Raw genomic sequence first — 25930 nt, forward strand, 5'->3', positions numbered from 1 at the left:
GACAATGTTTATTTAATAATTTAACCGGATATCGCAACAATACCGGCCAGAGTCGCCGCGTAAACAGCACAACTGAATGCAAGAATCGCTGCGCCATGCGTATGTATAATCGGCCATGCGTTGTCCATAGTTGGAGGCATGCGAGTGCAGTGACTTTCAAAGCTCCAAAATGAGTTGAGGTTTATTAATTCTATCTGAAATGTAATGTAAATATTATTTCTGGTAGCCGCATATCAAGGTTGACACACATCTGTACATAAGTAATATTCATACGTTTGCTATATAAATACATATGTAAGTACATAGCTTAAGCGCATATCAGTCACTTGGTAGATACGTACTATGTACATACGTATGCATACAGCTGCTGTCAAAATATTAGCACCAAAATTTAAATGATATTGAGGTTGTTCACACGTGCCTTATTATCAGGTTATTCGGTTAAAAATTATTATTGTGTAGTGTATTTTATTGTAAATCGGATAAAAAATATAACCACATAACCTGATAACCAGGCAAGTGTGAACAACCTCATTGTTTGCCATTGTTTGCAACTCATGCTTATTTATTTATTCTTAATAGTTTTCTTTTAAAATAGAGTTCGATCTATAACAGAAACCACAGAAGTAAATGTTTCATAGCTTGCAAAAATTAATCAAACTTCAAAAAATTTCGTCAAAGAAAACAATTAGAAAATTTTCGAATATGTATGTAGTTTCATTCATTTTACTATAATAAAGTGCAAGTTTCAAGTCGCTAAAAATTGCCGATGATTTTTTAAATTTTTTTTGTTTTTGCTTTGCCGAGGGTGTTGAACATTTTCTTCCATATAACGCATCAAATGGAAGAAAATGCACAAAACCTTCTGCAAGAAATTCTAAAAAATCAATGGTAATCTTAAGTGACTTTATTACTCTTCATTACACTTAAATTGAATGGGCAATAAAACTAAAATTTTCCCACAATTTTAGACAAAAGGGTTGCATTTGTTTTAAATTTGACTAATTTTTGTGAGCTTTGTGCAAGCTTTGAAACTTTTATTTATGTGGTTTCTGTTATAGATCGAACTATAATTTACATAAATAAAAATTATTAAAAATAAATAAACATAAGTTGTAAGCAACACCATTCTGAATTTTGGTGATATTATTTGGACCGCAGGCAATGGCAAACCGCCGAGTGTATTTCTGCCATGAAAAAACAGCTCCTCATATAAATACAATTGCCGTGCGGAGTCGGTGCAAAGCTGTAGGTCCCTCCCCTGCACAACAGCAAGACGCACCCCATAAATCGGAGGAGAAGCTGGGCCAAACATTATTATTTGGACCGCAACTGTATGTTTTTGTGTATATTTTTCTACTTTCCGCGTGTGTGATTGCCCATAACATACACACACTTAAGCTTACGCCTCCATTGCAATTCAAAATCCAATTGGATGTATCGTCGGAGTATTTGTTGCCACCAGCGAGCTTGCCGCCCAGCCACACCCGTTCACCTCTACTGCTCTAAAGCGGCTGCTCTTACGCCGGCGTCTGCGTCTGCGTCTGCGTCAGCATCAGCTGCATATGAGCACATAGTTCGATTATTTAGAGCTTATGCACTTTTTTTTGCCTTCTTTATGTTACACATATTTTTTGTTGTTGTTTCTTGTTTATAAATAGCACACTCTATTGTTTTGTTCCACGTTGATTCTTCCTTGCTCTTTCTCAACTTTGCTTTGTTTGTTTAAATCACTCAGTCATTTATTCGAAGCTTGTCGACACGACTCTTTACTTGGTCTCCATGACGGAACTGAAAGAAGCTCCACAATGCGCCGATTGCACCGACTTGTACTAGTACTATAACTATAATAAATACATACTATACTACCTACATACTATACCACACAACATACATACATACATATATGTATGTGCAGAAATGCATGTTTGTCTGTAATGGCATGTTTTGTGTTTTATAAAAAAAAAGCTGACAGGGTGTCGGCAGCCCAGCGTACTTGCACTCCTTGTAAAAGTTCAAGATAGTACAAAGCAGCAGTCACACTTCCATGCATACTCGCACATACATACATATGTATGAACATGGTGTATGGTATCATATGATAGATTTATATATGTATGTATGTGTCTAAAGTTGCTAGCACGTAAACACGCGCTAGCCGATTTAGCGTGAATAGTCTTTCGAGACGACACAATGAGACGAGATTCAATGACTCTGGCTGGCAGATGATGAAAACATGCAACAACAACAACAATGTCGTTAACTAAAAGGAGAATTGCTCTTAAGTGAATGGTTGAATGATAAAAACATATTAAATCATTTCCAAATAACCATCTGCCACTTACTTATACACTAAACCGCACGCAATTGACCTTCCAATTCATATCGCGATTGGAAGTAGTTTTATCGAAAATGTTATTGGATTATTGCAATGCGGCCCAATGTTTGTGATGAATAGTTAAGCTTACAAAAGTGCTAACTGCCTTTCAGTTTGCCTTTCTCCTAATTGCATAGTTTTGTTCATCGTATGCTTGAAAAATAAAATAAAAATTTTGAAAAAGACTTTACAAAAAATGTTGAATTTTGCAGAACTGTATGAAAGACCTTATCGTTTAGACCCGTATTGTATGCAATAATTCCGAATTAAGGTAAATTTTGGTGGGTCATGGATATTCCAGATCTGCGATAGTTCGGCTTTTAATAGTCGTACCTTGTTTGTCGTTGGGGTAATTTTGAATTGATCATGATGAAGTTGAGAAAGACGATAGCACCTGAATCAACGCCTACTTATCTGCCTGGTGCGTGGTGTTTTAGTTACCTTACCGCCGCTTTAATTGCAAACTTTTCCGCTAGCTTCAAATTGAGTTGCCCGATGAAATTTCATAAACCTAACCCAAATCCCTTATTTGATCCGTCTATGAAAGTTTTTTTCTAACAACCGTCGTCCCTCTGCAAGCAATGGCAATCCCCCGAGTGTATTTCTGCCATGAAACTGTAGGTCCCTTCATTTGTGTAAGATCATCAAGACGCACACCACAAATTGGAAGATAAGCTCGGCCAAACACTTAACAACAGTGTAAGCGCCAAAATATTTTATGATTGTTATTAAGTCGTGCAGAACGTTCAGGGCCTCCATTCGGCGGGAACTCATTGCAGTTGTTGCGCTAAGAGCAGCAGTTCCTGGCTTCAGTCCTTTCATTCTTTATTGAAAGTTTGGTCTTAGGCCCTGTGTAACCACATTTCGGGCTACACCTTTGGAAACGTTTGAGTAAAACAAATTATAGCTCGCATTACATATTTAAAGCTTAGTTTTTAATTAATTTAGACAGAGGTACCTAANTTGGTGGATTTTGGTGTGTCAGCACAGCTGGATCGCACGATAGGTAGACGCAATACATTCATAGGTGCGTACTCAAACAACAAAACATAGATACATATACTACATAAAATTATATGTTAAAATTGTTTGCTGTTTTTTTTTTTTATGCAGGCACTCCATATTGGATGGCACCGGAAGTGATTGCCTGTGATGAAAATCCGGAGGCCACGTACGATAACCGTTCAGATTTGTGGTCGTTGGGTATAACTGCACTGGAAATGGCCGAATCTCAGCCGCCTTTGTGTGATCTGCATCCGATGCGTGCACTATTCTTGATTCCACGCAATTCACCGCCACGTCTAAAATCGAAAAAGTGGTCAAAGAAATTCCACGGATTTATTGACACAGTGCTTGGTAAGTGATCAGCAACTAATATGATTGTTAAATTAGTATAGAGAATATATTTTGGCGTTTATTCCATTGAAAATGCATAGTGAAAGACTACCATCAGCGGCCTTACACAGAGCAATTATTAAAGCACGCATTTATTAAGGATCAGCCCACAGATCGCCAGGTGCGGATACAATTGAAAGATCATATCGATCGTTGCAAAAAGCGAAAGCAAGAGAAGGATCGTGACGACTTTCATTATTCCGGTTCGGACAATGATGACGATGAGCCGCAGATTGCTGGCGAACCAAGCTCCATCATACAGGCACCAGGCGGTGATACCTTGCGCCGCAACTTCCAACAGATACAGGAGGGACGCATCGCTGCCGAGCAACAGCAGCAACAACAAATTGCAGCGGCTGCTGCAGCCGCACAAGCCCAGGCACAGGCCCAGGCTCAGGCTCAGGCTCAAGTGCAGCAACCGCAGGCTAACCGCAACCAGAAGCCACAAACAGTACGTAGAATTATAAGTTATAGATATAGAAGATTACTACATACATATTCGAAAAAAAAAAATAATAATTGCAGCGCGAACAAAGGCAACAAATCGAAGAACCAGGGCCACCATCGCGCCCAGCATTGCCCCAGCGCGTAATTGTGGTGCCCGATCCACCAGTTGCAAATCCACCACATGCCAATCGCCCGTTGCCACCGACCCCGAAAAGTTCGGAACCCTCTGCTCAAACGCCACAGCAACAGCAGCGCAATTCGCAAAACAATTTCAAGCCATCGGTACGTATAGATTTGTGTAGTGCGCTTTTATATATTGTTCTCGAAAAATACTCATATGCCAGTATAATATATAGTTGTTGCTGTTAAATTTAGATACCCAAAAAGCTTATAAATATCAGAAATATTATTTTTAACGTTAATACAATATATATATATATATATCCTGTAAATAGTGATTTCCAAAGTATGGCACTGAGTGATATTGTTTTTGAATTACGTTTGAATTTTTATTTTCATGTTTTCCGTTGTCCCCGTCATACATGTTTGTTTTGTTTGCTTTGGATACGGAATATAAAACCAATAATACAAATAATTGTCTTGGTTGGTATCCACACATTAAATGTTTGTTGCCCGCCCGCCCGTCCGTCCTCTACATGCAACGATGCCCAAACTCATTATCTCCGCAACATTGGAAACTCATACAACACACTCCACATGAAAACTATGAACACAACGAACACTCGTATCTCATTACCATCATGTTCATCATGAAACAAACTAAACAGTTGCCACCAAGGAGACCTGAGGTATGTTTCCCCACTTTCGTTTTATTCATATACGAAACATGCACTCGCACAATACACACACTTCTTACATTTAATGACATCTTGTGTATGCATTCTTGTAATATTGAAGTTCTTTTATTTTTTAAATTATTCGTAATTTAACTGTAACCGGAAACGTTTCTATTTACGATTTTATGTGACCGCGTCTGCTAAAAGCGTGTTATCGACCAATAATTATTTTTCGTCCGGGACTATTCGGATTGCATTTTGAAGACCTTCAAACTATTTCATAAACCAAATGTCGATTCTTTGATTGCTAACATCCTTTTCCCAGACGCGGTCGCACTTACTCTGTATCAAATGTATGGCCGTTAATCGGAGGTGCCACAAAAAATGTTGCTTTCACTCATTAACCCTTTAATCTACATACATATTTACTGCTGTAGTGCTGCACGAAAAAACCTAACACATTTAATGCTTAGTATTAGTAGATTATTAGAGTGGTTACCTCCTTCTGATAGAGCGTATTCGTAAATGATTTCAATTCATACGCAGTAGACGATTAATTTACAAAGAAAAATATGCGCGCTGCTTTCAAAGTATAATATCCACACTGTATTTTAAAATGGTTGCTGTTAGTCAGGAAATGAAACATAGTCAGGACAAGTTATTCAAGCTCACAATAACTCGCATAGAGCGGAATAAACAAAAAATTTAAAATTACATACAAATAAAGGTTTTCATACAAATTTACTCATTTCATTAGTATGTATGTAGTTCAAACTTTTACTAAAATTTTGAATCGCTCTATCTCAGAAATGGTGATTCATGAGAGCAAAAATGTCAGAACAATTTTTGTAGGGAATCGCATGATCTACCTATTTTTATCATAAAACTTACCGTTTGACTGAAAAATGCAAAATACCCATATATATGGGACCTTTGGACTTGAATGTATTTGTTTGGCAGTTGTCGGATCGATAGGGACTTTTCACATTTCATTTATAATGATGTTACCAAAATTACTACCAATTTTCAGCTCTCTGCTAATTAGAGTAAGCTTATTGCATAAGCCTTCAGTGATCATTTACCTCTGTTATTCAACTTAATCAGGTAAAGGTAAGGTGATGGTAGAACGACTTACAAATGCATTCAGTTGGATGTAACACCACCTAAGCACAAGAGGTGGAAATGCATTATGCTACTTTCAACCCAAACGGCCCATTTTTTAGTCTACCATTTTATTTTCGTTTCATTAAAAAGTTTCTTACGTTTTATTAAAAAAGAAAAAAATCGATATGGGAAAATTACTGTGAAAAGAGCTTCGTTTTCGACATATGTATATATAGTATGTATATGCATTTTATTGCTAATGGCAGTATGTTGATAACACTGATTTACAGCATAAATGTTCTATGGATGCCCCTATCCAGTTCCCATGTAGAATTCCTCGGTGTTTCCGAAAATCGGGATCATTTTTTTTTGTATGAATAACTTTTCGAGATATTTGCAATTTACCGTTACTCAGCTTTAAAAAATAGTGGCTTCACTTAATCACGCATATCTTACGAACCAATTGAATAATCGTAATACGAGGTACAGGAAATGAAAGCAAATGAAATTCTCCATAAACTGTATATACATATAACATTTTCCCATAGCCCTGATAGTTTCTGAGAAATTAATTAATCATTTCTGACGCCTCTTGTTTTCGATGCAAACACTACCTACTCAGGTGTACGTGGCGTATGCGCAACATTCTTTTCTGCTGATATTTCATACAAAAAATCCTTGCGCATTTTCATTTGACCAATCATTATTTTGTTATTTATATATCGATTTTCTTCATTGGTATCTTAGTTTTTTTCTAAAGGAACAGACTTTAACGCAAGTGTAAATTATTTACACAGAAACTGTTATTTTTTGACTTTTTCCCCTGTTAAAGTTTGAATTTTTCGCATTTTTCCATAAAAAAAAAACAAAAAATCTGGAATGATTAATTAATTTCTCAGAAACTATCAGGGCTATCGAAAAGTAATCTATATACGGTTTATGGAGAATTTTATTATCTATCATTTGTCGTACCTCGTATTACGATTATTTGATTGGTTCGTAAGATATACCTGATTAATTGGAACCTGAAGCTGAATAACGGCAAATTGCAAATATCTCGAAAACGTATCCATACAAAAAAAAAATAACTCGATTTTCGGAATCAGCGAGCGATTTTACATACAAATTGGATAGTGGCGTCTGGAGAACAAAATCAAAATTAAAATTTGTGATCCAGTGTAATTGCTGCAATTCAATTTAGCCATTAAATTTCAAGTGTTGCCTGAAGCGCTAAAGACATTCGAGAGCTTCAAGATGCGGGTCAGAGCAATGATTTTTATAAACTATTTATTCAACATCATACTCCCTATTTACTGAGTAACTTTTAGATACAAATTTTATATTTTTAAAAACCACCAAACCCAACTGAAGTCCGGCAAAATGGTTCCAGGTCCATTTCTTATCTATGACTTATCAATTCAGAACCAGAATATAAAGTTTAAATACGATTTAAAAATGCACTATCTTTTGATTAGTAAATACTGGATTCGTGCAACATTTTTTCTTTTTGTCATAACAAATAAAAACTAAAATCAGTATAGCATGTACATACATCGATATTTCTAACAAAAAGTTAATAATTATTTAAACTAAAATTATCTAAATCATTGCGTTGCTTTTTTATTCAGCTTTATCCTCCTTTTATTTATTTTTTTATTGTTGCTTGTAACTGCATCCAAAGATATACTGAGTATAGTGAAGTACTATTTGATAACCACTCTAATTCTACTTTTACTATTTTTCACAATTTTTTCACCAAAACTTAAATCTATCAATTTAATTGGTAAATTGACTTGTCAACACCGTAAAAAAACACAACCGTACACGTCAACAATCGTAATCGTACTGAAAATCCTCCAAAAAATATATACTACCACATCACAACACCACCACCTCCTTGAAAACCAAAATATCTGCACCACCATATACCTATATCCACAATACAAATGAAAAAAAAATAGGATTTGGACATGATAGCAGCACAACTTAATGAATTGGGCGTCTCTCAACAGCCCCAGCCGCAGACCGCTTTCGGCCAGCCGCAATCGCAATTACAGCAACAGCCACAACCAGAGGCGCCACCACGTAACAATCGCCAATCGGTGCCACCTGCGGCATCGCAGATGAAATCGGCACCAGCTGTACCGCCGATATCGAACAATCATCATCATGCGCAACCAATAAATCCATTAGATCCCTTGGATAGCAGCGATACGGATAGTGAGCCCGATGAACCCAACGAACGTGGACGCAATGATGGCACCCTGTTGGCCAGTGATCCACCGAAACCACTGTAAGTAGCAAATACTAACCGATTACGAGAGCATCTAAATAAATCAACCTCCATTAATACATAGTGACTTTCATGCTCTTTGAACATCCAAATTCATAAAAAAATAATAAGATACATATAATATAGGTTATAAGTCGAAAAATTTTATGTAAATACCATTTTATAAATCTTTTTCGGACCAGTCAATTCAGATGCCATTTATCAAGTCGGGCTCGCGTAGACAAAATGTAGACCCGAGATTCACCGTCACAAAAAAAAAAAAATCAAAAAAATCAGCGCGATTTTTAGCCGTTTCAAATTTGCACTTCATTAGACTAAAATTGTATGGGCTATAAAACTCCATGCCCAAAAATTTTTTAAAAATTCAGAATAAAATGTTGAAAATTTGTTGAATTTTCCTAAATTTTGTATAAAGTTTGAAACTGTGATTTACATGGTTTTGGTTAAAGCTTAGACTATATTTTTGTATAAAAATAACAAACATAACAAAATTGTCTCGAAAAACATTACCAATATTTGAAGAAAATCAACGCGTGGTCATTTGTTTGAGTCACTGTATAACTAACGTCTACCCATTTATATAGATTTTTATGCACGGGAGGCCAACTTCATATATACATATCAATGTTTGTCAGATTTAGATTGACTAGAATTTAATTTAAAGCAATTTTGTTTTTTTTGTGCCCCGCAACCTATTACTATTTTTGCTGGTGGGATTTACATAAATATCTATGCATTTACCCACATATTACACATTCGATATCACGGAACACATTTGCATTTCAAACTAATAAACATTTTGTCATTCTTCTTCTATTTCCTCTTCGTCATTCTTGAAATCATTTTCTTTTCTTTGATTTAATGATTTTGCGCCGCCATTTTCTTTTCGCAATCATCGCATTTCATTTACCCCCGTTTCGCTCCCTGCTCTTTTGTTTTTGTGTATTTTTTTTATGGTACAGTCCTGAATTTTCATATAGGCCTGGCCTTGGACCCGTCTCCGAGGACACGACGACCACTCCCATCAGTCATGGCAGCAACAGCGGAGGCGGACCACCCAATCGTCCATTGCCACCCACACCGGATGACGATGATCAGGCTGGCGATCGCACATTGATCATGAAGAGGGTAAGTGAGAAACCAAACGCATGCGATTTTGAATATGTTATGTTATGTTATTGTTATGGTTAGTTTATAAATAAGTAAGTTAAAGCAATGGGAAATTTTTAGTTGGCCTTAAAATAGAAAAAAATTGGTGATTTTTTGAATTGAAAAGTTTGATGAAAATTGAATAAAAAAAAAGATCAAAATTGAAAATTGCTTGCGGAGATAGGTTCTATGAAAGAGTTAAGTTAAAAAGCAAACCGCTGTGAACTTTAAGCTGAGCTTTCAACTAAACCCAATTTGTTATTATTGTAATTATTATTGTAAATTATTCAATTATTTTAAGGTATTTAAATCGCTTTAGGGTTGATGGTGTGTAAACTGTGATAGTACATATTTACTGATTAATAACAACAACAACAACAACGTTTGCCGAAGACCCCTAATATACAATTTATAATTGACTATTCGTATATATTAATTTTAAAATTTCACAACAAAAAAGCAATAAACAAGTGGTTGTGGTTCTTACTGTAAAATTGTAAGATAAATCCAATTTTTTTTTTTTGTTGCAAGCAACTGACCCAACGCGTGCGCTGCCGCGTCCTAAACGTACCGTAGACGTTTCACACCTTCTTTATAAATGCGTAAATACATATATGAATTTTCTGTTTAACAAATTCTTTTATTATAGTTTGTAATTAGTTGTAATATTTTAATTGATTTTAATGCCTTCAATCATATACATACATACCTTACACTTGAAATTATAATTAATTTTCGAATGCAAGTGAACCTATTGCTGCTTTCACGTACGCAATGGGAAAGCTCTGCAGTGTCTGCCTAATTTACATACATATACACGCATTTTTCAAACTGCAAATATTTTTCGTGAATTTTACTTTGAAAACCATATATTTTTTTTTATTTTAACTTTGCATTTCTTCTGTTTACACTAAACTTATCTGTTATTTACTGTTTTATTAATTGCATTCCTTCAACCAAACCTGTATAGAAATCGGCGCAAAGTAACTAAACAATTTTTCGTTAACTTCTTAATCTTATTATTGTACTGAGAGATACATATGTGTTGAAATTGCCAATGAACGCCGATGATTGTAATTGTGTGTGCCAAAAACGCACCATTACAGATATAATCCTAAATGCATAAATATTTAATGCACGCATATGCATATCTATATACATACATATGTACATAGTACATTGCTCGTATAAAAGCGTAAGCACACACTTCTCTGTAAATACTCGGTATGTAATTATTTACATACATATGTACATCAATACTTGATTTCATCATTCCATTGCAAATAACAATCGAATGCAAAAAATACATTTCCATTTCTTCCAATGAGTGAAAAAAGAAAAACTAAACTAGGTAACTAAAAAAGCAAAAATTCATGAAAAGGTTTGCAAAACTCAACCAATTCGATCCCCCCCACTCCCATTTCCGATCCCCCACTATCTTTCGCTATATTTCATCAGTCTTTCTTAAGTCGTTGAGAATGAGATTTTATGTGCCACAACTGAAATTTCACACAGAAACTCGAAAATCAAAACAAAATCCAAAAGTCTGCCTCCACAACTTGTGCCAATCGTCCGTCCAGAGATGAAGTTGTACTCATGCGCGAATGGGATATTGAAAAATTCTTCCCGAACCGCGAAGGCGGTGGTAATGGTAATGCTAATGGCAACGGTAACAGTAGCGCCGCTGCAATATCCAATTCGAGCACGCTGAAGGCTGAGCAAAAGTTGCACCGCAGCAGTATTTCAGAAATGTCGCGCCGTAATTCGCATCACCATTCACCCACTACAAAACAGCAGCCACCACCACAGCAACAGCAGCCACCACCCGTGCCACAAGGCTTCCAGCCTCTAAAAGGAACCAAAGATACACCACAAAAACAACAGCTGGCCCGGTCAGGCCACAGCAGCAGCAGCGGCGGCAGCAGCAGCAGCAGCAGCAACAATAGCAGTGCGAACACTAGTAGCGCAAGCGCAGAAAAGTCAAGTGCCTCGAACCGTGCCAGTACGAGTAGTAGTAACGCGGTCGCTGCCAGCGCCGCCAGCCCACAAAAGGCACAACCCCAACAGCAAGTGCATAAACGACAGGAGTCGGACTCGAAACTGCCGAATTTCATGCGCAGCTTTAGGCGTGAGAACTCAGACTTCTTTCCGCAGATGAAGCGCTACTCGGCGGTACTGAGTAATAGCAACAACCTAAGCTCGCCACAATTGGTGCAAGCTCAGCGTGCTAGCGTTATGCTCCCGCGCAGCAGCATGTACAGTAACAAGGGTGAGACTGCGGCAGTCTCCGACATTAAGCCAAAGGAAAAGAGTACATGCGGTGTTACTACTACTTCCACAACAACAACAACAACAGCCACTAGTGCTTCCAATGCTGCCAAGCAGCAGCTGCCAACAGAGCAGCAACAGCAAGCGACGCCAATGCCAATGCCAATGAGCAGCACTTCAAGTGCAGCATCCAACAAAGCTAAAGCGCCAGCCATAGCGGCGGTGCAGCCTCAAACTAAGGCGAGCTGGACTAGTAACTTAACACCGTGTAAATTAGATTTCCTACGGCCCAGACGCGAAAAGACTGAATCGGTAATTGTTTTGCAAAACTCCGCAGCTAGACAGCAGTCATTCCTGGCGCAACAACTACTACAGCAGCAGGTAAACACACATAAACACACACATATATACAGACATTCATACAATTTGAAACATTGTTCGAAAATGTTGAAAAGCGTTTAATTTAAACTAAATCTAAAACACACCAGTCTTTCATCTGTCTATTGTCCACTTATGGCAGTTTTGAAAATAACCAACTTGTACTCATAACGGTCGAAAAAAAAACCAGAGTGAAACTCAAGCCTAACTCTTCAGTATACCTCATTTAACCATGAAACTAAAGTAATTATCCACTGTACCATTCATTCTAACTAATATGAATCACTAGTATAATTGCGTGCATTACAAGTTGACTGGTATTTCTGTATGAATTTAAAATATCCGAACATCTTTTAAGCTTTTACACGTACATACATACATACGTATGTATGTGTTCTCCAGCTTCGCCTCTCCTCGCTACTTATCTCTCTGCGTATTTTAATCTTCTCGTCTCTATGCTAAATGAGAACATCATTTTGCCAGTTTGCTTTTAATCATAATTTCGTTTATTCATTTACCTAATCATTCATACTAAGTTTTTTATCTGTAATTATTTGTGCTTTATATGCTTTTTATGGATGTGGTTTGCAATATAATTTTTGTATATTAATTTATTACTTAACGCTATGCCTGTCTCGGGGATTATTATTTAGTTTTGTTAGTTAACCAATAGATTTTGTTTTTACAACGAGGGTTTACAATGTTTTTATTTACATCTCGGCTTGGAGTTAAATTTCTGTTGTATTCGAACTTCGAAAACACAGTAAATATTTATGTCGTTAAGTCGATGCTGTATTTAAAATAAAAGAACACTTCAGAAAATTAATCTCAGATCAAAGCTGGCATTATAATAAAATTTGCAATTTAAAAAATCAAATCAGAGGAATTAAAAAACCCACTTTCTGAAAATCTTAAATTCAGAGGAAATCAGATCGCTAACTCAGTTCATACGGAAAATCGGATGGTGTAAATAAACATATTTATTTTTTTTTAGCTAAATAATTAAGGAAAATAACGATTATTTAAACATATTTGATTGCTGAGACGATGAGCGAAATTAACCAGCTAATCACATGGCATACCCTATTTGTACATAAGTAACTGCTAACTATGTATAAGTTAAACAATACTCATATTGCTTGCGAAAGCCGCTTTAACGCCTACTAAGTACTACCACAGTAATTCCAATACTAATTTTAAGTAAGTAAGCAAATGCATTTATTTTGAAAGTAAATAACATTTTTCATTGGATGCAAATTTCATTACAATATATATAAATCAAAAATCACCAATTAAAATTTAAAAAAAAAAAAATGCCGCGAATTGCACGCTTATTTGTATGTATTTACAATGTTCGTATGGTATGTTATTTCAGTATCTTGATTAATAAATTGTATGTTTTATGTACATTTATGTTGTGAATGATAATTTTTTTGTGAAACATTTTCGCTAATATGAATGACTATTTTCAATTCGCATATTTTGCAAACATACATACATATGCATGGAAGATTTTGTACAGGCTGTGTTCAGAAATGCATCAAGCCAAAGCACCAGTCTCTTGTATGTCTAAACTATGATTTGGAGTGGGAATACCTGACTAAAGCTTTGGCTTGATGCATTTCTGAACACGGACAGATCATAAAACAGCTTGTGCTCTTCTACGATGCCTGCGCTTAATTTCGATAGCCTATAGGCCGACCGACGTCTCAATCATTCTATCGAAGTTTAGACACAGGAAATATGCATAAGCAAATATTTATATGGTTCCAATGAGTGGGTTGCCCGCAGTTTGGCCGCAGTTCATTTACTTCATGTTCCTTGTTTTCCAAAGAAAGATTGGATCGTCGGATTGGACCTGTCACGCATGCCGCTTTATTTCTTCTCAAAATCTAATTTTATTTTGGCTTTTTTAACATATTATGTTAGTAGCTTGCTTTTGATTTGCACCACCCAAAAGAATTTACGCTAAAAAAGAGCCTCCACCATTTGTTCTCGTTTTTTGTACGGTAATAACGGTAACACGTCCGTCCACGAATTAATTTGAAGAGTGCAGCATAGAGCTGTTTAAATACGTGAAACCTAAATCAGTTTTATTTAAATGGCTCTTCGGAAAGAATATTTGGGCGTAGTGTTGTCAACTTAAAATAAGACCTTTCACAAATACAGGATTGATGTTTGTATGTACTCGCACTTTAGTTTGTTCCCATTTACTAATTTTATAAATTTTCATTATAATATGAGGCCACGCGAATCAGATATGTCACCTAAAATGCGGGGAAGTGTAATCATTGTGTTTGACAACACAAAAATTCGTAATTGCTATTACTACTAAGTTTTACAAGTAGGAGTGCGATAGCGCCAAAAAATTATCCATCGCACAAAATTGATAGTTCGATGCAATAGAGACGCCATTATCCATCAAGAAAGCATATGATTGCAACTTATGCAAATAAAGAAGTTTTGTTTTTTGCACTTTGGTATTCTGTATGATTTTTGAGAGCCTACTATATGACTTTAGGATCCGTACTACCAGAAACTTTCGCCTGTTCTTCCAAGACGGCACTATAAATTTCTGTTTGCTTAAACAAGTTCTGTTCGTTGAGCAAAAAAATGTGTACGCATTATCATGATTTTTGTTCAAATCGCGTACTAACTAAACAATTATCCATCAGTCAAAAACTGAGAGCGCAAAGCGACAGTTCTTTTAGAGATAATTGTTCCAGCAAAACTTACAATAAAATATATGATTGGGACACATGATTATATTTTTGTCGACGATAATTTGAATAAACAAGTTCGATAAATTTAAAAAATTCTAAACTTGAGCCATTTTCTAATGAAAAATTTAAGTAAATACTCGGGTACTTAATTAATTTAGTTAATTCTAATGATTTAAAATGTATTCAGCTGAAAAAAACTGTATTCGTAATCGTAATGCAAGCGCAACCAGAGTCGATTTGGAAACCCGACAATTACTGCGAAAAAGAACTTGAAACGTATGTTTAAAAAAAGTCAGACTAACAGGAATGGTCTTTTGCCCACGTGAAAAATTTTAAAAATTCCATAAAATATTTGTATGTTTGAAATGCTACCGTGGACACCAGCTGGCAGTGAAACTTGCAAATTCCTGCAAATTCGCGTTCGTGCAGAAATTTGCAAGTTTCTCTACTTGAGATAGAATCTTCTCTTACTCTGTGAGGGACAATCCTAAACAAAACATCAACAAAGTCAGCTGACTTGTTTTCTTTTTGCAAGTAATTTTCTAATTTTCTGTTCATTAACTTTTTTGATTGGGAAATGGCTAATTTTTTATCGGACGCAACAAATGGCTTTGTTTCTTTTCTTTTCTAGCAGATAATTATCAGGAAGGAGAAGAATTGGAAAATTGAGAGAATTACGCTCACAGAGAGCGAAATAACGAAAAAGTAAAGAAACGCAAAACTAGCAAAAACTAGCAAGTAAACAGCTGATCGATGTATTTTACTATTGAAAATATTTGGCACTTTTTGTTTGTCCCTTTTGATAGCNGTTTCTGCTAGTTTTTTGGGTTAAGAAACGCTTTCCAGCAGAAATTAGTGATAATTTGTGATAATTATCTGTTAAGAAACAAAGCTTTTTTTTTTTGAATTTGACAGCGAATTGCATTGAAAAATTTCCGGTATTGCTGCGTAGAGCTGGAGAACTATCGATAGTCGCACCATCGATAGTTTTGTTGTATTTCGGAATGACTATCGATACTATCGCGATAGTATCGTTTAAATTTAATTCAATTTTACAGAATAAAGGAACTTTATTTCAAGCTTCAATTATTTGCTATTTTACAAAAAAAAAAAAACAAATAAACAAATAAAGTGTCAATTATTAATTAATAAAAAAAAACACTTACATATCGCTCATTTACTTTAATAGTACCATAATCCGAAAAATACAAATATTTAGTTAAGTACAGAAAGTAGCAGAAATTACCACTACTTATGTTTCTAACTCATGTATCCACAATGTTCAATTTTAATCACTTTAACTGTCCACTATTTCATGCAAAAAGAAATTCTTACCGTCCGACAATTTGTAGTGCAGAACAAAGATTCCACACACATTTTAATTAAAAATGTTAAAGAAATTATTTATATAGAAATCACCTTACGGTTTGGCAAAGATGCCTGCAAAATAAAACCGTTTGTGTGAGTTAGTGCCGGCGGAATTTTCAACAACTTAACTATCGATAGTGACTTAAAACCATCGATAGTCACGGAAAAACTAAACTATCGATAGTACCATCGATGGTTCTCCAGCTCTATTGCTGCGTTTGCAGAAAGTGATATAAAAACATCTATTATATTGTCTCATAATCCTTAATGTTCTTGCAGGTAGGCTATTTTGGTTCTCAGGGCCTCATATCGTACAAATACTCAAAATTCAAAATTTATTACCATCTTAACCCAACATCATAACCTCACAAAGAACGAATGCACTAAGTATCCATTCTCTGCATATTCCGTAAACGCTAACATGCTTTTTGTCCTTTCCATTAAGATCTAACCATCCGCTTAATTTAGCTTAACCTTATTTACGCAATACTTACATATATGTACTATTTTTATTCTTTGCTGTCGATAGTTAGCGATAGGTTTTTTAATTGGTCTCTGTAATGTTGTCTCTGAATGCTGATGAGGTTTCGGTAAATCAAAATAAAATCGAAACTCTGACTTTTGTTGGCTGTGGTGAATATCTGTCTATGTATATATACTACATATATGGAACTTTGGTTATGTCGTCTCTTGGTTGTTTCTAAACCAGCTTAACCCTATGCTGAGAGCTCATAATCTCCGATTTTGCGTGTTTTGCTACATCTGCTGGATCGNATGATCTATGTTGTCTCTGAATGCTGATGAGGTTTCGGTAAATCAAAGTAAAATCGAAACTCTGACTTTTGCTGGTTGTGGTGAATATCTGCCTATTTATGTATATATACTACATATATGGAACTTTGGTTATGTCGTCTCTTGGTTATTTCTCAACCAGCTTAACCCTATGCTGAGAGCTCATAATCTCCGATTTTGCGTGTTTTGCTACATCTGCTGGATCGCGCATAAAACTTATCAAAAGATAAATTATTTTATATGAAATAAATTTTTTTTCAAAATTGTTTTCAGACCCTTTTTACCACGCGATGTAGTAAAGACTTCTCAATCAATGCAGACAAATATATTTGGAAAANTAATTTTTTTTTCCAAAATTGTTTTCAGACCCTTTTTACCACGCGATATAGTAAAGACTTCTCAATCAATGCAGACAAATATATGTATTTGGAAAATGTGATATTTACCTGCTGCTAAGATCAAATCTTGTCAAAAAAAAACATAAATATTATAATCAATGTTACTTATTTGCTTTAAGAAAATTTTGAAAATTAGCTAACAAAAAATACAAATAAATATACATATATTAATGGTGTTATTTGGAGCGACAGCTCAGTCATATTAACTAGATGGTGGAAAATTTTATAAGACAAACATTTGTTATGTAAAAATTTCATTAATTTTCGTTTCTAAGTGCATACATACATATAGAGTCCTAGCCGCCAAAAGGGCGTAAGCGACAAAAAGTAAAATTTGTGTAAAGTATAAAGTTGAGCAATGCAAACACTGCTTTACACTCAACCCTGTAAAAGTGCGTGTTTTGCCTACTTTTCCTTGTCATTTTAAGCAACCTTCTGCTTTTCAGGGCAACCGTCTCCCCTGACCCTGACCAAGCATCAAAGGGCAGAGGATGAGTTTTTTTTTAAGAAAAGAACATAGAATTTTCCTCTTCTAGTAACTCTTCAGAAAAATCGGTGTCGCTGTATGGGACGAGGTGTGCCTTTACCTTTAGTTAAGCTCTGCAATAACCAAGTATTTTAACACCATTATTATATGTTCATCCTTTTCATTAAAAATCTTAATCTACCACAAATATATGTATTTAACTTCGTTTGTAAATCTTCCATATTTGGAAGAAAAATAGAGACAATTCAAAACTTGCACACAAAAATATAACAATTCCCCTCTGCAATGAAAATTGTTCACGGAGAAAAGGCTTAACCGACACTGCGGGCACAAAAGAATGTAAACAGAATACCATTAAGCACTTAAGCCAAAATTTCTTTCGCTATAACTTTGTAACGGTACTTTGTAGGACTTTGAAATTTTGACAGCTGGTGCATATGGTGGCAAGAAATCGCGTTCTGTCAAAAACAGAAAATCGAACATTTTGTCTCCTACGCCCTTTTTGGCGGTTAGGGCTCGATATGTTTATACGTATTGACAATTGTACCTCATTGGCATTCATATACATACATATGTACATTTCACAGCCAGGATCTGTGTATGGTTCATTGATTTGAATTCGGTGCTTATAGCCGTACTCGTATGTGTTGTATTGCATTTATGTATATGTAAAATTATTCATACATACATATGTTTGTATATACATACATTGATATTGACTCTGTCTAAGTAGTACTAAATCTTTTTTTTGCGCTCTATTTNAAATTTTTTTTCAAAATTGTTTTCAGACCCTTTTTACCACGCGATGTAGTAAAGACTTCTCAATCAATGCAGACAAATATATTTGGAAAATGTGATATTTACCTGCTGCTAAGATCAAATCTTGTGAAAAAAAACATAAATATTATAATCAATGTTACTTATTTGCTTTAAGAAAATTTTGAAAATTAGCTAACAAAAAATACAAATAAATATACATACAGTAATGGTGTTATTTGGCGCGACAGCTCAGTCATATTAACAAAATGTTGGAAAATTTTATAAGACAAACATTTGTTATGTAAAAATTTCGTTTCTAAGTGCATACATACATATCGAGCCTTAGCAGCCAAAAGGGCGTAAACGACAAAAAGTAAAATTTTTCAGTAGGCGTTTTTTTATTAACACGGTAATTGCTGTAGATACTAACGTTAAGGTCAATGGACAAGTTACGTTTGATGTTAGGTATATAATACTGGTGGTTTTATTTGCCCATATTTAATGAAACAAGTGATTTTGTCGCTTGCGCCCTTTTTGCCGTCACAAAGAAGGCTACAGCACGCAATTGTGGGGGTTAAGCCAAAAGATAATATATAAAGTTGAGCAATGCAAACACTGCTTTACCATCAACCCTCTAAAAGTGCACGTTTTGCCTACTTTTCCTTATCGAGCTCACACGTTTCATAATATTGTCATTTTAAGCAACCTTCTGCTTTTCGGGGCAACCATCTTCCCTGACCAAGCATCAAAGGGCAGAGGATGAGCCTTTTTTTTAAGAAACGAACACAGAGTTTTCCTCTTCTAGTAACTCTTCAGAAAAATCGGTGTCGCTGTATTAGACGAGGTGCGCCTTTACCTTTAGTTAAACTCTGCAATAACCAAGTATTTAACACCATGTTTATATGTTCATCCTTTTCATTAAAAATCTTAATCTACCACAAATATATGTATTTAACTTCGTTTGTAAATCGTCCATATTTGGAAGAAAAATATAGGCAATTCAAAACTTGCACACAAAAATATAACAATTCCGCTCTGCAATGAAAATTGTTCACGGAGAAAAGGCTTAATCGACACTGCGGGCACAAAAGAATGTAAACAGAATGTGCTTAAGCACTTAAGCAAAAAATTTCTTTCGCTATAACTTTGTAACGGTACTTCGTAGGACTTTGAAATTTTTGACAGCTGGTGCATATGGTGGCAAGAAATCGCGTTCTGTCAAAAACAGAAAATCGAACATTTTGTCTCCTACGCCCTTCTGTTTTGGCGGTTAGGGCTCGATATGTTTATACGTATTGACAATTGTACCTCATTGGCATTCATATACATACATACATTTCACAGCCAGGATCTGTGTATGGTTCATTGATTTGAATTCGGTGCTTATAGCCGTATTCGTATGTGTTGTATTGCATTTATGTATATGTAAAATTATTCATACATACATATGTTTGTATATACATAGATATTGACTCTGTCTAAGTAGTACTAAATCTTTTTTTTGCGCTCTATTTCTTCTCCAATAACTTTATACAGAATCGTAGCAGTGAAAATAGCAGCGGTCTTGGCACTCCCGGAACTCGCACAAGCAGCGTTTTACCCGATTTGCTTAGTCAAGCCTCGCCGGCAACACCACCACGCCATGATAAATCATCGAGTGAGGAGGTGAGTCAAACGTTTTACACTCAATTTGCTCTATGCTCTTTTATGCGTTTTGTTTGTTTTCCGTCATTAGTTTTTAAATTCGTATCTAAAATTAGATTTTTGATTTTTTGTCACAACCGTCCATTAGAATTTTCTTTTAAGTTATTGTAATTTATTTACAATTGTTGTTAGATATAGTTGTGTTTTGTTGTTTTCATACATATACATACATACATACATATCTGCCTAACTGTGATAAGAGAGTATATATTCATGTAGATGTACATACATACTATGTACGTGTAAGCAAGTCATATGAATTTGAAAAGCATCAACTTGCTCAGCTTTCAACGTCAGACCTGCTTGCATCTAACAGTTTTAAAAAGCAAGCATGGCTGAAATATTTGCCACACAATTCTGAAAGAAAGCAGTCAGCTTGCGGAAAACACACTCATTTTTGTATGTGGTCTCTGTTTGGCATCATTTCACCCCATTAACATGGACCGTTAAGCTTTTAAAAGTTGTACAAGTGTAGCATAAANACTCATTTTTGTATGTGGTCTCTGTTTGGCATCATTTCACCCCATTAACATGGACCGTTAAGCTTTTAAAAGTTGTACAAGTGTAGCATAAAGCAAATTACATAGAGCAACACTAATTGTTTTCCGTATTATTATATTTGCGCGCTTTTTAAATTCTTGTTATGGAAAATCAAATCGAATCAAGCCTGCAAAGTTAATGATTTAAAGCTGCCTTCCTTGTTTGGCCTTATATTTACTTGCATACATACTTACCAAAGAAATCCATTGGAACTAAATTGTTTGTCTGTATTTGGCTACTAATATGTACGTAATTGTGCAGGTGTGGAAATCCATATCAACTTAGTATACTCGTAAATTAATAGATCTCCTTAATTCGTGACTAATACCAAGGAGTTGATGGCAATGAAAATCATTTGTTTGGCGCGACCAGTGCTACATATCACAACTACATACATACAACTAAACCTCTTTACTTACGTTTTACATATCGATTAACAAGCAAGCAAACAACAACCACAACAATTATCAACAAAATTAGTACAACAACAATAAAACAATATACATTTAGAAAAGAACAAACTGACCTGCTTGCCAACACTGATCAATTTCGGATAAGCTATTAACTTTCTCGCCTTGTCTCGTTTGTTTTGAGTTGTAGGAATTTCAGTGTAGTTAACACCGAGCATTTGCAATTCCTGTTTAATAGTTTAGTCTCAATGTTTCGTTAATAATGATACTGCCACTGATGATGATGATGGTGATGATGATTATGAGTTATCCGAATCGTAGCTAAAATGTTTAGAATAATTTTTGTTGGCATGATGGATAGATTGATTTTCTTTTACCAACCAGATACAAATAAAAGTTTTTTATTATGATTATAACAAAATAAAAATTTTTCTTCATTGTGCTTTGTCTTTCCGCGACGTTTGTGTTTGAGCTGATGGCCACAACGAAATTTTTAACAAATTATCAAAATGCCAAATTGCAATTAAAACGAATAGTAAGTATTTAATCACAACAACCAATAAAATATAAAACCAAAAACAAAAAACAAAAAATAATTGCAAGTCTAAATTAGCAACCATTCGCAAATATACATATCTAAATAACATTATGAGTAACAAAGTCGATAGTGTCTGTTGTAAAAATCCTATGATGTTTATACATACGTACATACATAGTATATGCAAATAAAAAGTATTTTTTAACGTATAAGTAAGAAAACCACTCGCAAGAATCTAAATGTTTCCTTTCTACATGCTATTTTAACGTATTGGTATAAGAATTTTATTTTTTATTTTTTTTCTCTCGCCTGTATTACACCTTTTTTTGTATAATATTTTATTCATGTGTTTTTTCCATAGTTGCCTCGCTTAGTTTTTAATTGAACTTAGAAAAACATATACATATGTACAAAATCCTTGTTTCTTTAGAGTCTCCCTCGATTGGAAACGACGAAAATTTTAAATATAACTCGTCGCAATTGACCTTCAAGAGTCGAATGTCCTATGCTCATTTATATGCATTTTTTTTTATCTTTCATATGCGTGTTATAGTCTGTGTAGCATGTTAGAAACAGTTATCTAAGCAAGAACGTTCTTAATACATATAAATCTAGTTCTCCACTTTGAAGAGACGTGTTCTAAATTATGACTAACAAAAGTGTTAAATTTCTCTCCAATTCATGCCTCAAATACACTTCACATTTTTTAATTGTTTTAATTTAATTGTCATAATTTGTGACTAACCTCTTAGGATGCCAAGGTTTTTTATGTCTTAAACCAAGAGCTTCACCCCGTACTAACACCCAGAAAATTCCGAAAAATATAAATGTCCCTGAAATTTAGAAATTCTGAAATTGAAATCAGCTACAAACATACATACATCGCATTCGATTAAAATTTAACACACGATATAACACATCTACATAAATAGGCGCGTATACAACTTAGTACCTTAGTTATAATAATTAGATTTTTTTTTGTTCACTGATAGTTCGTTCTACCCACACATATCTAGCTTCTAAATTAATTGCAAATATTTTCGGAAACTATTTTCTTTTGTCTCACTGATTTCATGGCGTCTGGGAAAGACTTACCACATTCTATCTTCTTCTGACCTTTAGTTCCAGCTTCTACACCACCCGATAATCTCTACAGCTACTACATAGCCCACATAGTTTTATCTGTAACTAACACAATACCATTTTTTATTTTGGATCCATATTATCATTGTCGCTTTATAGTACATCTGTCCATCTCTCCAAAGAAAAGGATAGTTGCAAAATTTCTTCTTTTTTAACTACAACGTTACACTATTTTTTTCCGCTGGTGATAAGTTCTATAATATGTATAACACTTGTTTCCCCACTTTCTGTCATGTTGGTTGTGCATACAAACGACTGGTGAATATTTCATTCTAAATATAAAATATAGCTGTTAAAACTCATCACTTATGTGTAAATACAAAAACATATTAGCATCTTAAATACTTTTTTTAACATCAATAAAATACTAACAATTTAATTTTATTCTCTTTCTTTTTGACAAAAAAATAAAAACCTTCATCTCTAAATTCGTGCATGTGTTGGCCTACCTGCCGTCTACAGTATCAAGCGGCCATCAACTCATCCGTGCATTCCACACCGTCAAAGTCTTTTATCGGTTCGAACAATTCACCGCAGTCGACAATTTCATTGTCGTCGTCGTCGTCGCGGCAGAATAGTCCGAAGAATTCAATTAGCAAAACTAGATCTACAAGCAGTATTACTAATCTATTGCATAAATCTGCCTCTTCTTCTTCCAATATCTCTTCGCCGCCATCGTCTGCCAATTTGCCGCCGCACGCGTATGCGCTGCAACAGAAACAGCGTAGCTTCCTCACATTCGGTTTTGGTGCTGGCGGTTCAGGACCGACGCGTCGTGAATCGCACATAAACGTCAATGTGACGCCAACGTCGCATGAAGCCACCAGCGATACACCGGAGATACGTAAATATAAGAAACGCTTCAATTCGGAGATTCTTTGTGCGGCACTTTGGGGTGTCAATCTACTGATTGGCACCGAAAATGGCCTAATGTTACTGGATCGCTCGGGACAAGGAAAGGTATGATGGGGGATTATTAAAGGTTTTTTAAGTTCTCAATAGCGAAAAACCGAATTGAAAATGAAAATATCTATTTTTTGTATAGTTTCAAATCAATAGTTCTGAGCTGAAATAATTCTCCTAATTTTGTGTTTTATATATTTGTATATTTCATCAGGTTTATCAACTGATTTCGCGTCGTCGTTTCCAGCAAATGGAGGTGCTAGAAGGTCAAAATATTTTGGTAACCATATCTGGAAAAAAGAACCGTGTGCGCGTATATTATTTATCATGGTTGAAATCGAAAATCCTACGAACTGATGGACTCTCTGATGTAAGTTAAAGTAGATTTCACTTTAAAAAGGCAAATTTGTTAGTTTATTTGCTTTATGCAGCAAGTGGAGCGTCGCAACGGTTGGATAAATGTTGGTGATTTACAAGGTGCTGTGCATTTTAAGATTGTCAAATACGAAAGGATTAAGTTCCTAGTGATCGCTTTAAAAGACTCAATTGAAATTTATGCATGGGCTCCTAAGCCATACCACAAATTTATGGCATTTAAGGTAAGTCCATTGATACCATACCTGTAGACTTGAGAAGGAACTAACTAACAATTTATTTCGTTTCTTAGAATTTCGGCGATTTGGAACATCGTCCGCTGCTAGTAGATCTCACCATAGAAGATCAATCGCGTCTTAAAGTGATTTACGGCTCTGCAGAGGGTTTCCACGCGGTCGATTTGGACTCCGCTGAAGTATACGATATTTATCTTCCTAAACATGTAAGTGAACCTTAAGTGAACCATACACGGTTCGTTATTTAATAATATTTTTCCCTTTTCTCTTTTGTTGTTGTGCAGACTCACGATGCAATCATTCCGCATTGTATAGTGGCGCTTCCAAATTCAAATGGCATGCAGCTATTGCTTTGCTACGATAATGAAGGTGTCTATGTAAATACGGTTGGGCGAGTTTCAAAGAACATTGTATTGCAGGTACATACTAGGCTACTACGATTTTATTTCTGTTTAATCCTATATTCGGTGTACTGTTTTTTAGTGGGGCGAAATGCCGACATCGGTGGCTTACATCGGCACTGGACAAATCATGGGCTGGGGCAACAAAGCAATAGAAGTGAGTACAATACATACAATAATTCAATTGCAGTATCAAGCGTGCTATATTTATAAATGTTTTTTTATGCAGATTCGTTCGGTTGAGAGTGGTCATTTGGATGGTGTGTTTATGCACAAAAAAGCTCAGCGCTTGAAATTCTTGTGCGAACGAAATGATAAGGTGTTCTTTAGCAGTGCCAAAGGTGCTTCATCGTGTCAAATATACTTCATGACACTTAACAAGCCAGGTATGGCCAATTGGTAATCAGTCAGCGAATTCATGGGATTCGAAGTGATAAATGCGCAACGTAGAAACGTACGATTATAAAATGAGCGTAGAAATGTGGAAACAAATAAAAGCGCTGATTGGTTACGACGCAATCGACAGTTTGTTTCTCGTAATTATAAGTGAATTTTAAATTAAAGTATGTAGTAAACCCAAAAAAACGAGACAGATGAAATATGAATATGAAATAAAACGCTAATTTGCTGCTTAATACTGCTGAAATTAAAAACCGTATTATAAGCATTAGCAGAGCAAGAAGAAATTTACAACACCAGGAAGATGAAATGAGACGAAATATCAGATATTTAATATGGAATATAACGAAAACTGGAAGTATATGGTACTGAAGTATATACATACATACATACATCCTTATGCAGGCATGATGATGCTCTGGATACATGAAATTGATTTTGCAAAGGCAGTGAGGAAGCAATATTATAGTGAGCATGCTGAAAACTTGTATTTTAATAAATGCTATTATTAAGTTGTGTTTTGAAAAATTTATAGAAAACAAATTA

The 25930-nt window shown here is 35.2% G+C and overlaps 1 protein-coding gene across 1 annotated transcript; it reads left to right on the forward strand.

The window, feature by feature from the left end:
* Nucleotides 1-3329: 3329 nt before the first annotated feature.
* Nucleotides 3330-25930, forward strand: LOC108370692 (serine/threonine-protein kinase mig-15-like; the record flags this gene model as incomplete). Its single annotated transcript, XM_017626073.1, has 16 exons — nt 3330-3404; nt 3491-3733; nt 3814-4223; nt 4298-4501; nt 5008-5028; nt 8082-8413; nt 9376-9541; nt 11078-12211; nt 20272-20400; nt 23533-24030; nt 24188-24343; nt 24405-24572; nt 24641-24790; nt 24869-25003; nt 25068-25142; nt 25215-25930. Coding segments are annotated over 16 exons (4070 nt in total), but the record flags the coding sequence as incomplete, so codon positions are not given.

This window comes from Rhagoletis zephyria, unplaced genomic scaffold, assembly GCF_001687245.7.
Source record: "Rhagoletis zephyria isolate East Lansing unplaced genomic scaffold, Rhagoletis_zephyria_1.1 Rzeph_scaffold_04406, whole genome shotgun sequence".
NCBI lineage: Eukaryota > Metazoa > Arthropoda > Insecta > Diptera > Tephritidae > Rhagoletis > Rhagoletis zephyria.